Source organism: Cololabis saira, chromosome 14 (genome assembly GCF_033807715.1).
Source record: "Cololabis saira isolate AMF1-May2022 chromosome 14, fColSai1.1, whole genome shotgun sequence".
NCBI lineage: Eukaryota > Metazoa > Chordata > Actinopteri > Beloniformes > Belonidae > Cololabis > Cololabis saira.
In genome coordinates this window covers 31,394,573-31,407,539 of record NC_084600.1, presented here as the reverse complement: position 1 = coordinate 31,407,539, position 12,967 = coordinate 31,394,573, and the positions used below count along the sequence as shown (strand labels likewise).

The 12,967-nt window shown below is 42.1% G+C and overlaps 1 protein-coding gene across 2 annotated transcripts in view; it reads right to left on the bottom strand.

The window, feature by feature from the left end:
- LOC133459961 (stromal interaction molecule 1-like) overlaps positions 1-11,542 on the bottom strand; it is a 45,660-nt gene extending 34,118 nt beyond the window's left edge. The window contains exons 1-3 of one of the 2 annotated variants that reach the window (XM_061740397.1): positions 11,509-11,542; positions 11,238-11,377; positions 6,934-7,071 (exon numbers count right to left, since the gene is read on the bottom strand). In XM_061740397.1, the coding sequence (XP_061596381.1) occupies positions 6,934-7,069 (136 nt within the window). In that variant the 5' untranslated portion in view covers positions 7,070-7,071; positions 11,238-11,377; positions 11,509-11,542. The other variant, XM_061740395.1, reaches the window with a different exon arrangement.
- Between the last annotated feature and the right edge of the window lie 1,425 nt (positions 11,543-12,967).

The following is a 12,967-nucleotide window of genomic DNA, read 5'->3' as shown; positions in this document are numbered from 1 at the left end:
TACCACCCGTTACTACATCAGTTACCACCTCTGTTACTACATCCGTTACCACCTGTTACTACATCAGTTACCACCTCTGTTACTACATCCGTTACCACCTCTGCTACTACATCAATTACCAACTCTGCTACTACATCAGTTACCACCTCTGCTACTACATCCGTTAGTTACCACCTCTGTTATTACATCTGTTACCACCTCTGTTACTACATCCGTTACCACCTCTGTTATTACATCCGTTACCACCTCTGTTACTACATCCGTTACCACCTCTGCTACTACATCCGTTACCACCTCTGCCATTACATCCGTTACCACCTCTGTTACTACATCCATTACCACCTCTGTTACTACATCCGTTACCACCTCTGTTACTACATCCGTTACCACCTCTGTTACTACATCCGTTACCACCTCTGTTACTACATCCGTTACCACCTCTGCTACTACATCCGTTACCACCTCTGTTACTACATCCGTTACCACCTCTCCTACTACATCAGTTACCACCTCTGTCACTACATCCGTTACCACCTCTGCTATTACATCCGTTACCACCTGTTACTACATCCGTTACCACCTGCTACTACATCCGTTACCACCTCTCCTACTACATCAGTTACCACCTCTGTTACTACATCAGTTACCACCTCTGTTACTACATCAGTTACCACCTCTGTTACTACATCAGTTACCACCTCTGCTACTACATCCGTTACCACCTCTGTTACTACATCAGTTACCACCTCTGTTACTACATCAGTTACCACCTCTGTTACTACATCAGTTACCACCTCTGTTACTACATCCGTTACCACCTCTGTTACTACATCCGTTACCACCTCTTTTATTACATTCGTTACCACCTCTTTTATTACATTCGTTACCACCTCTGTTACTACATCCGTTACCAAATCTGCTACTACATCCGTTACCACCTCTGTTACTACATCCGTTACCACCTCTTTTATTACATTCGTTACCACCTCTGTTACTACATCCGTTACCACCTCTTTTATTACATTCGTTACCACCTCTGTTACTACATCCGTTACCAACTCTGCTACTACATCCATTACCACCTCTGTTACTACATCCGTTACCACCTCTGCTACTACATCAGTTACCACCTCTTTTATTACATCAGTTACCACCTGTTACTACATCCGTTACCACCTCTGCTACTACATCAGTTACCACCTCTCCTACTACATCCGTTACCACCTCTGTTACTACATCCGTTACCACCTCTGCTACTACATCAGTTACCACCTCTTTTATTACATCAGTTACCACCTGTTACTACATCCGTTACCACCTCTGCTACTACATCAGTTACCACCTCTGCTATTACGTCTGTTACCACCTCTTTTACTACATCCGTTACCACCTGCTACTACATCCGTTACCACCTCTCCTACTACATCAGTTACCACCTCTGTTACTACATCAGTTACCACCTCTGTTATTACATCAGTTACCACCTCTGCTACTACATCCGTTACCACCTCTGTTACTACATCCGTTACCACCTCTGTTACTACATCCGTTACCACCTCTGTTACTACATCCGTTACCACCTCTGTTACTACATGCGTTACCACCTCTGCTACTACATGCGTTACCACCTCTGCTATTACATCCATTACCTCCTCTGTTACTACATCCGTTACCACCTATGTTACTACATCAGTTACCACCTCTGTTACTACATCAGTTACCACCTCTGCTACTACATCCGTTACCACCTCTCCTACTACATCAGTTACCACCTCTGTTACTACATCCGTTACCACCTCTGTTACTACATCCGTTACCACCTCTGTTACTACATCCGTTACCACCTCTGTTACTACATCCGTTACCAACTCTGCTACTACATCAGTTACCAACTCTGCTACTACATCCATTACCACCTCTACTAGTACATCCGTTACCACCTCTGTTACTACATCCGTTACCAAATCTGCTACTACATCCGTTACCACCTCTGTTACTACATCCGTTACCACCTCTTTTATTACATTCGTTACCACCTCTGTTACTACATCCGTTACCACCTCTTTTATTACATTCGTTACCACCTCTGTTATTACATCCGTTACCACCTCTGCTACTACATCAGTTACCACCTGTTACTACATCCGTTACCACCTCTGCTACTACATCAGTTACCACCTCTGTTACTACATCAGTTACCACCTCTCCTACCACATCCGTTACGACCTCTGTTACTACATCCGTTACCACCTCTGCTACTACATCAGTTACCACCTCTTTTATTACATTCGTTACCACCTCTGTTACTACATCCGTTACCAAATCTGCTACTACATCCGTTACCACCTCTGTTACTACATCCGTTACCACCTCTTTTATTACATTCGTTACCACCTCTGTTACTACATCCGTTACCACCTCTTTTATTACATTCGTTACCACCTCTGTTACTACATCCGTTACCAACTCTGCTACTACATCCATTACCACCTCTGTTACTACATCCGTTACCACCTCTGCTACTACATCAGTTACCACCTCTTTTATTACATCAGTTACCACCTGTTACTACATCCGTTACCACCTCTGCTACTACATCAGTTACCACCTCTCCTACTACATCCGTTACCACCTCTGTTACTACATCCGTTACCACCTCTGCTACTACATCAGTTACCACCTCTTTTATTACATCAGTTACCACCTGTTACTACATCCGTTACCACCTCTGCTACTACATCAGTTACCACCTCTGCTATTACGTCTGTTACCACCTCTTTTACTACATCCGTTACCACCTGCTACTACATCCGTTACCACCTCTCCTACTACATCAGTTACCACCTCTGTTACTACATCAGTTACCACCTCTGTTATTACATCAGTTACCACCTCTGCTACTACATCCGTTACCACCTCTGTTACTACATCCGTTACCACCTCTGTTACTACATCCGTTACCACCTCTGTTACTACATCCGTTACCACCTCTGTTACTACATGCGTTACCACCTCTGCTACTACATGCGTTACCACCTCTGCTATTACATCCATTACCTCCTCTGTTACTACATCCGTTACCACCTATGTTACTACATCAGTTACCACCTCTGTTACTACATCAGTTACCACCTCTGCTACTACATCCGTTACCACCTCTCCTACTACATCAGTTACCACCTCTGTTACTACATCCGTTACCACCTCTGTTACTACATCCGTTACCACCTCTGTTACTACATCCGTTACCACCTCTGTTACTACATCCGTTACCAACTCTGCTACTACATCAGTTACCAACTCTGCTACTACATCCATTACCACCTCTACTAGTACATCCGTTACCACCTCTGTTACTACATCCGTTACCAAATCTGCTACTACATCCGTTACCACCTCTGTTACTACATCCGTTACCACCTCTTTTATTACATTCGTTACCACCTCTGTTACTACATCCGTTACCACCTCTTTTATTACATTCGTTACCACCTCTGTTATTACATCCGTTACCACCTCTGCTACTACATCAGTTACCACCTGTTACTACATCCGTTACCACCTCTGCTACTACATCAGTTACCACCTCTGTTACTACATCAGTTACCACCTCTCCTACCACATCCGTTACGACCTCTGTTACTACATCCGTTACCACCTCTGCTACTACATCAGTTACCACCTCTTTTATTACATTCGTTACCACCTCTGTTACTACATCTGTTACCACCTCTGCTATTACGTCTGTTACCACCTCTTTTACTACATCCGTTACCACCTGCTACTACATCCGTTACCACCTCTCCTACTACATCAGTTACCACCTCTGTTACTACATCAGTTACCACCTCTGCTACTACATCCGTTACCAACTCTGCTACTACATCAGTTACCACCTCTGCTACTACATCCGTTACCACCTCTTTTACTACATCAGTTACCACCTCTGTTACTACATCAGTTACCACCTCTGTTACTACATCCGTTACCAACTCTGCTACTACATCAGTTACCAACTCTGCTACTACATCCGTTACCACCTCTGTTACTACATCCGTTACCACCTCTGCTACTACATCCGTTACCACCTCTGCTACTACATCAGTTACCAACTCTGCTATTACATCAGTTACCAACTCTGCTACTACATCAGTTACCAACTCTGCTATTACATCAGTTACCACCTCTGTTACTACATCCGTTACCACCTCTGCTACTACATCCGTTACCACCTCTTTTACTACATCCGTTACCACCTCTGCTACTACGTCTGTTACCACCTCTGTTACTACATCCGTTACCACCTCTTTTACTACATCCGTTACCACCTCTGCTACTACGTCTGTTACCACCTCTGCTACTACATCCGTTATCACCTCTGTTACTGCATCAGTTACCACCTCTGTTACTACATCAGTTACCACCTCTGTTACTACATCCGTTACCACCTGTTACTACATCCTTTACCACCTCTGTTACTACATCCGTTACCACCTGTTACTACATCCGTTAGCACCTCTTTTACTACATCCGTTACCAATTCTGCTACTACATCAGTTACCACCTCTTTTACTACATCCGTTACCAATTCTGCTACTACATCAGTTACCACCTCTGCTACTACATCCGTTACCACCTCTTTTATTACATTCGTTACCACCTCTGTTACTACATCCGTTACCACCTCTGTTACTACATCCGTTACCACCTCTGTTACTACATCCGTTACCACCTCTGCTACTACATCAGTTACCACCTCTGTTATTACATCCGTTACCACTTCTGTTACTACATCCGTTACCACCTCTGTTATTACATCCGTTACCACTTCTGTTACTACATTCGTTACCACCTCTGTTACTACATCCGTTACCACTTCTGTTACTACATCCGTTACCACCTTTGCTACTACATCCGTTACCACTTCTGTTACTACATCCGTTACCACCTCTGTTATTACATCAGTTACCACCTCTGTTATTACATCAGTTACCACCTCTGTTACTACATTCGTTACCACCTCTGTTACTACATCCGTTACCACCTCTGTTACTACATCCGTTACCACCTCTGTTACTACATCCGTTACCACCTCTGCTACTACATCCCAGTGCGGAACTGATGTGTAACTTGCACACTTGTAACTCTGTAAGACTGTTGATATCAGAATTCCATCTCTCAGATCTCCAAGTAAACATCAGTCCAGCAGCCTGAACACATCCATAACTGGACCTCACTGTTCAAAGTGGTTCTACACAGCCTCTTACACTGGGAGATCTCTTTTTAAATAAAACACTGCATCAAAAACTTGTCCCACATTGTCACAGAAAACATAGATCCAAGTCATGTTGAAAAGTTTAACCTTGAATAATTCTCGACATCACGGAACTCCAAATTGTTTGGAAAATGTTTGTTTTTTTTTATATCTACAGATTGATGTGCAGTAACAGTTGTCAAAGATAATTGCTGATGTTCTCCCCTGTTGGCATTGTGTTAACATAAGCTTGAATGCGCCAGATCAGCAAACGGACAAAACTGCTTTTCTTGATGTCTGAACGCCTGCTGATGACCAGTTCATCAATGAAGATGATAAGCTGCACCTGTGTGTGATTTCCTCTCTTAAGTCCTAGTGAAGGAGAAGCGGGATACTTAATATTGTTGATCCAAGGTTATATTTGTCTAATACTGAAACACACTATGATCAGAGGATTTTTAATTGTTTTTACACCCCAAAAATGTACTGAAATTTTTGTGCATGACACAATTGTACAACCCAGAAGAAGTTAGTTGGATTAAGACGAGCAGCTGGGAGACCGAAATACACATGACAGAATTAACAGAGAGGTCGGTCAAATCAAAGTCACACGCAAACAGCTGAGTGTGAACACAGCATGAAGACTACATCTCCCATCATGCTCTCTGTGCTGATCTCTGCCTGCATACTCTGGGCTAAAAAGACACACAAACAAACCAAAACCTCTGAGGACAGATCACACATGACTCCCACATGGACAGGAAGTCCATGGATAAGTGGAGAGGGCGGGGACAATGCCATCATCCTCCACATGAAGAAGATACAAGTCTTCTTCTGTTGTTTCATTTCCTGTGACATCTTCAAAGTGTCACCAACAGGAAGCTGTGGTGAGCTGCTAACGGCTAGCTCCCACACTATCGCTGCTGCACAGCTCCATCACACACACACACACACACACACACACACACACACACACACACACACACACACACACACACACACACACACACACACACACACACACACACACACACACACACAATTTCTCTGAAACATCTCCAGTTTTCCTCTTCTGGAGGTAAAAAAAAAAGAAATAGAAAACCTTCGGAGATCTGAACCTGGTCCTGAAAGTCGTGCTTCGGTTTTCGGTCCAAAACCTGGTCTTGAATTTGGAACCAAACCCCATCCTGAACCTGGTTTTGATTTTGATTCTAAAAGCCCCATTTCAGTTCTTGGTCTTGAACTTTTACCCAAACCTGATCCTGGTCCAGAATCTGATCTTAAACCTGGTCCTGAATTTGATCCTGGACCTGCTCATAAACTATCACACTGCAAAAACAAATTTTCTAAGAAACTAAAAAAGTTTTGTTTCATGAAATTTAGAAGACTATTTTAAATTATTTTGATAATTTTAAGAATCCCTGTCACAACCTTTTCTTACTGTCTTAGCCAAAATATTTTGCTTAAAAAATGTTTTACTGGATTTAATAATATTAATCTTATTTCTCAAGGGGCTGTTTTTGCAGTGTAGTTAACGGTCACATAGTTAGCGGTCATCAGAACCTTGGAGTTTGATCAGCTTCGTTTGGATGTTGTCAGCTTCTCTTTCCAACTGTAAACATTTATTGAAATATACAAATTTAATTTTCAGAACTTCTGCTCTTTGAGTGAACACTCACCTGAGTCTGGGTTATTGTGGGATACCACCTGCTGAGGGTCCGGGTGGGCGTGGTCACTTCTGTCCAGTCCGCTCTGAGCCCCGACACACACACTCTGCAGGCACACACACACCAGCCACACACACACACCCTCCATACCTGAGGAGACACAGGAAGACTGTCAGGTCTTTCAAAATAAGAGCTCAAACATCCAGTTCAGGCCAGATGACTGATTCAGATCAAACTTCCAGGTCCGAATGTCTGGTCATCCATGGTTCTGGACCTGCTTAAGCTGCAATGATGCAACAATTCTCTCAGCCAATCAGGTTGCAGCAGCGGAGGAAGCAGTTCAGGAGTGTGTGTGTTTGTAAAACACACACACTCCTGAGTCTATTGAGTCCTATGGGAAAAGTGAACGTGAGCACAGATTATTACCAATTCCTTCGCGCCATAGTAACCTAAGTAAATATGGGACCCATTTTTCAAAAGCCACAAACCTTCTGAACATTCTGACACCAAAATGGCAATTTTCAGACCGACAGATTAGGAGAAAATGAACTTTGTTTGAGACCTGTCTCTGTCTGAGCAACACACTCTCGTGAGATTTGGCTCTCATAGCTAATAATATAATATAATATAATAATAATACATAGCTCTGCTCAGAGTCGTCGGTCACTGCAGAACTGCCAGTCGTTTTCCCATCAGATAAAATGAAGTTTAAAACTAAAATAAAACTTGCTTCTTTGCTTAATAATACTGTTATTGTTATTATTGAAGTGTTTTTGGAAGGGAAAAAAGAATATTAGACTGATCCGATGATCTTGTACTGGGTTGATATCAGATAAAGCAGAGCAGATAGAAGGCGGCAGATAAAAGGTAGCAGATAAAAAAAAACGAGCGGCAAAATAAGGCGCAAATATTAAAGTTGTACTGTATCTAGTGTTGTATGTTCCAAAACGATGTGGGGAGAGGGGCGGCCACGCCCACTTAGGAGACAGGAAGTGTTTACCATTTCATACCATTGGCAGTAACGGTAATGCGTAATCTTCTGTATAGAGTATCTTTGCTTTTACTGAAGCTCCCCGGCATCAGAAATCACCATGACAACAACAACTTCCTTCTTTCTGACCCCATGTGACTAAACCAACCAATCAGGAGCCAGGAATGACCTAGACCGAGGCAAACGTACTGTAAGAAGGTAAAACCAAATAAACACATTCAAAAGAGTGTTTTAACTGTTGTGCTGGTATAAACATCTGAATCTTTAAACATGTAAATAATAAAGCACAAATGCATAACTAATTAACTTCATAAACATTGTAAATATATTTTCTTGCTAAATTAACTTCACCTTTAAATCTTACATATTTTTATTCTCACCTTGACCACACCAAGACAGGAGAATCTGTATTTTGCTCATCCCTGAGTTTTCTAGAGACATCTTTCTGGCAGCTAAAATTTAGCTGAAACTGGGTTAAACTAAATTAAATCATATCAGCAGAGGTGAGCTAACAATGGACGTGAACTAGAAAAAAAACAACATGTAGGCGCTCAATTGAATTATTTCAAAGCTGATTTGATTAAAGAGTCAACATTCATGCTTTTTTGTCTGCAGAGGCCCATAGACGTTTACAGCTGAATTTCCTCCAAACTGTCCGGAGAAATAAAAGCAGACTTCTGAAACTCATCTGAAGACGAGAAGACAGAGTTGAAAGTTACAGAATGAAGATTTCTCAAAGACTGGGGGTCTCGCAGGGGTCACTACTTACAGAACTTTAATGTTTTAACAATAAAAAAAAAATCACTTGTTTTAGTGGCTGAAAACAAAAGTCCCTAGACCAGTTCCTCTACTGACCACCAGGGGCTGGATCCAGACCTGCAGTTCTCCCTCCGGCCTTCATTAGGGCCGGGGCACACCAACCCGACGCCAACTGGAGCGTACGTTCTGAGCGTGGGCGAGGTGTAATATGTCCCCATAACTGCAGGCGGCTCTAATCTGTGATGGCGTTCAAAAAACATTCAAACACAATCCAAATCCAAACAAATGCCATGATAGAATGTAGTGTAGCATCTGTGCTATCACTATTCATCTAGTAAGTTTACCATCTTCATTTCCAGTTAGCTCTGATTTGCTAGTCAAGGGCTAGCACTCGACCAATCAGATTGGTCTTAGAGGCCGACGGCTAGTGGCCGATTCTACATGTTGAATTGGGGAAAATTAACGCAGACGCTGACGGACGACTGCACGAGAAATACCAACCCGACTCCAGTCACCAACCTCGTCCGACCTCGTCTGACGGCGTCCGACTGCCGATTATCGGGTTGGTGTGTCCTGGCCTTAAGAGAACCACATAGGAATAATAACTGTTCTTTTCTCTGATGTTTGGTACCAATTTATCTCTACATCTCCAGTAAGTTTTTATAGTTCACCGAGGGATGATGAGCAGCAGCTGTAACTTACTTATAAATCCTATGGAGGCAGTCGGGGTACTTAGGGTTGCCTAGGATTTGATTTGATATATACATACACACACACACATACATATACATATACATATACATATACATATATAAATATAAATATATACATATATATATATATATATATATATACCACGGTCTGTGTGAATACTCGATTCTGATTGGCTGGCAGGTGTAGGTTATCACTTATAACCTATACCTAGAAAACAAGTTCGGTCAAATTGCGTGATAACTTTAATATCATTGCGCTGGATCAACTGCCAGGTGGTAACTACGGCAACGGAGATTCAGAGAAGAGCCGGCTACCACAGGACGGTGATTTTGTAATTTCTTTTAATTTATTTGGGGAATTTAACAATTTTGATGACTGGGATGCAGAAGAGGAGAGAAAAGAAAATAGCCGAGCGGAGCTGAGCAGACTAGAATATCTCCCGTTACCAAGTAAACTGAGTTATGGCTTGTTAAAAAACGTTGTAATTTACCAGGTTGCAACGGCTGCGGACGAGAGATTAAATAGTCCGCTCAGCCGCGGGTTGTTATAAAACTAACGATTTCAACTGAAAACACATTAAAGCATGAATAACTTTTTTCTTTTTTTTTTTTTTTCCTTGTCTGCACACATATTAATGGTTAATACCATGCTGGTAAAAACCTAAGGCATATATATGTGCATTATTACTATATTTAATATACATACATATATATACACATACAAATCCAGTGTTCTTTTTTGTTTTTTTTGGGGAGGGGGGGGGTTACATCCGCTGCCAAACCAGGGAGCAAGAGCACATGGAGGCACACGTCAAGCACTGGAAATCTGCAACAAAAACCACAAACGAAACACGGAACCGACCAAAACAAGAGCAGCAATCGTCCCAAATCTCGAGATCCAATCACAGTCTGAGCTAAACTATCGCGACTAACTAAACCCAGCACAAGCCAATGTGTATGTCTATGTGCGTGTATATGTATGTGTGTGTGTGTATCTATGTATGTCTGTGTGGTTGTGGTTGTGTGTGTGTGTGTGTGTGTGTGTGTGTGTGTGTGTATATGTCTGTGTGGTTGTGGTTGTGTGTGTGTGTGTGTGTGTGTGTGTGTATGTATGTGCGTGTGTATATGTATGTGTGTGTGTGTGTGTGTGTGTGTGTGTGTGTGTGTGTGTGTGTGTCTGTGTGTATCTATGTATATGTCTGTGTGGTTGTGGTTGTGTGTGTGTGTGTGTGTGTATGTATGTGCGTGTGTATATGTATGTGTGTGTGTGTGTGTGTGTGTGTGTGTATATGTCTGTGTGGTTGTGGTTGTGTGTGTGTGTGTGTGTGTGTGTGTGTGTGTATGTGTGCGTGTGCGTGTCTGTGTGGTTGTGTGTGTGTGTGTGTGTGTGTGTGTGTGTGTGTGTGTGTGTGTGTGTGTGTGTGTGTGTGTGTGTGTGTGTGTGTGTGTGTATGTGTGGCTATGTGTATGTATGTGTGTGGATGAATAACCTATTTAATATTTATGTTTTTGGGTAAGTGACCGTGGTATAAGCGGGATAATGTACATTAAGAGGTGTACATTACCGTCCAACGCGAAGCGTTGTCGGGCATTATCCCTTACACATATAGACACACACATATAACTAAACCTATGAATTTCATTATATATATATATATACTCATATATATAATGAAATGCATGGGTTCACTTATCACTTATATTATATCCAAAGTTTAAATTCATGAATTTCTCTTCAAGTCTTGCGGATCAAAGCACCATCACAGATTATTTGAAACCCAGTCTCCCAGCTGTTCACCTTCCCAGCAGCTCCCTGCATCAACACGCAGATGGACAAACAGCTCTTCACCCACCTCTGCAGCAGCCGCTCCACTAATCCATCGATCCGCTCCGATCGGCTCTGATCGATCCACCGCAGTTGATCGATAAGAGCGCAGCGGGTACGACGGTTCGATCTCCACCTCTCCGCACTCGAGTCAAACTCAACAAACTTCTGATGAAAAGAGAACAACCCCAAAACAATCCCAATTAGACCCGCCTACGCTGCGTTCACTGAGACGGTATAAAACTCCGAATTTAGAGAGTTATAGAATTAATGGAAAAAAGAAAAAGGAAAACACACACACACAGAGAGCGCTTCCGGCGTTTGCCCTGACAGAGATCAAAAATGACGCGCACGGAAGCAAAGTTAGTTGGAAAAAGAAGAAGCAGAAGAAAACTACAAGAAGATGGTATCTGCCCATGCTGCGTTCAAGGACTCAAAAAAGCTCCGGACCAAGCCTTTTACTATTTATTTAGTTTGCTGTGAGTATTTATATATGTTTCCATTTATTTATGTCGAATTTATTTTTGATTATACAAAAAAGAAACAAACTAAATAAATCATCATTAATCTGACCAAGCAAATTTGATTTATTTGATTTCAGCAACAATTAACACAAGGAATTCGAACATTTGATTTAATTAAAAATGTTATCACTACAATCGATTAAATAAAATTAAATTTACATATGAAAATAGCAAACATTAATAAGTAAACAAGTAAGTAAGTAAATAAATACTTCTAATAATTAAATCAGGAACACAAAACAACCAACAGAAAACAGATTATAACAAAATAAAAGCCTATTGTACAAACCAAAAACAACATTAGAATTAACAAGAAAAACATTGAATAGACACAAATAGACAAGAAACAACCAATACAAGGCTCCAAACAACCAGAGAGACATTAAACGTCACATGTCTGTGTTTCTATTCTCCCGGCGTCTTTGAACATGGGTTGGGCTCCCAGGGGTCCTTATTCTGTAATCTGTTCAAGAATCTAAATCACTGCTGCATCAACACACCTGATTCACTTGAATGGATCATCATCACTTTGTCATCATCTGTGCATGCGCCTGGTAGTTGGGTTGGAGCAGAAAACATCTAAAACCTGCAGGGCCAGATTCAGAGAACCTTGATCTAGAACCATGTTTCCCTGCACAAACAAACTCAGAGTTGAAGAGGAAGGAGAAGATGATAAACAAGAATACCAAATATCTAAGTTCTGGCCCAAAAAGAGGCCTTGAAGTAACCAATCACCTTAATCAATAACAATCCCTGAATTGAAGATCAGTGTCTGTTGGTTTGCAGCTTGCCAGTTGAAGAGATGATCGCACAGCCGACATTTTTCACATTGTCTGATCATAATCTTCTTCTCTGTGGAATTGTTGTTTCCTGAAGTCCATGAAGGCAGCATGAGCCTTGCAGCGGTGTAGTGTCGCCACCTGGCGGTCAGCCGGAGGAGCTGCAGGCAGGACTCGGACCTGGATCAGAGTCAGAGGTCCAGGAAAAGCAGCTCGGTCGTTCTCAGAGGTCAGGCGTTGGAAATATGAAGTACTTTGTGATCGTTTCAATATGTCACAACTTTCCTTCTCGTTCAGTCACATGTGGATGCAAAACATGAGTCAGTGAAGTTAAGGTGAGGGTCCTCCTCCCCTAGTCCTACTCTAGTCCTCTAGTCTCCATGCTGACCAGGAGATGCTGCAGCCTAATTTCTAAAGAGGAAGACGAGCTGCACGGCCTGAAGAAGGATGGAAAC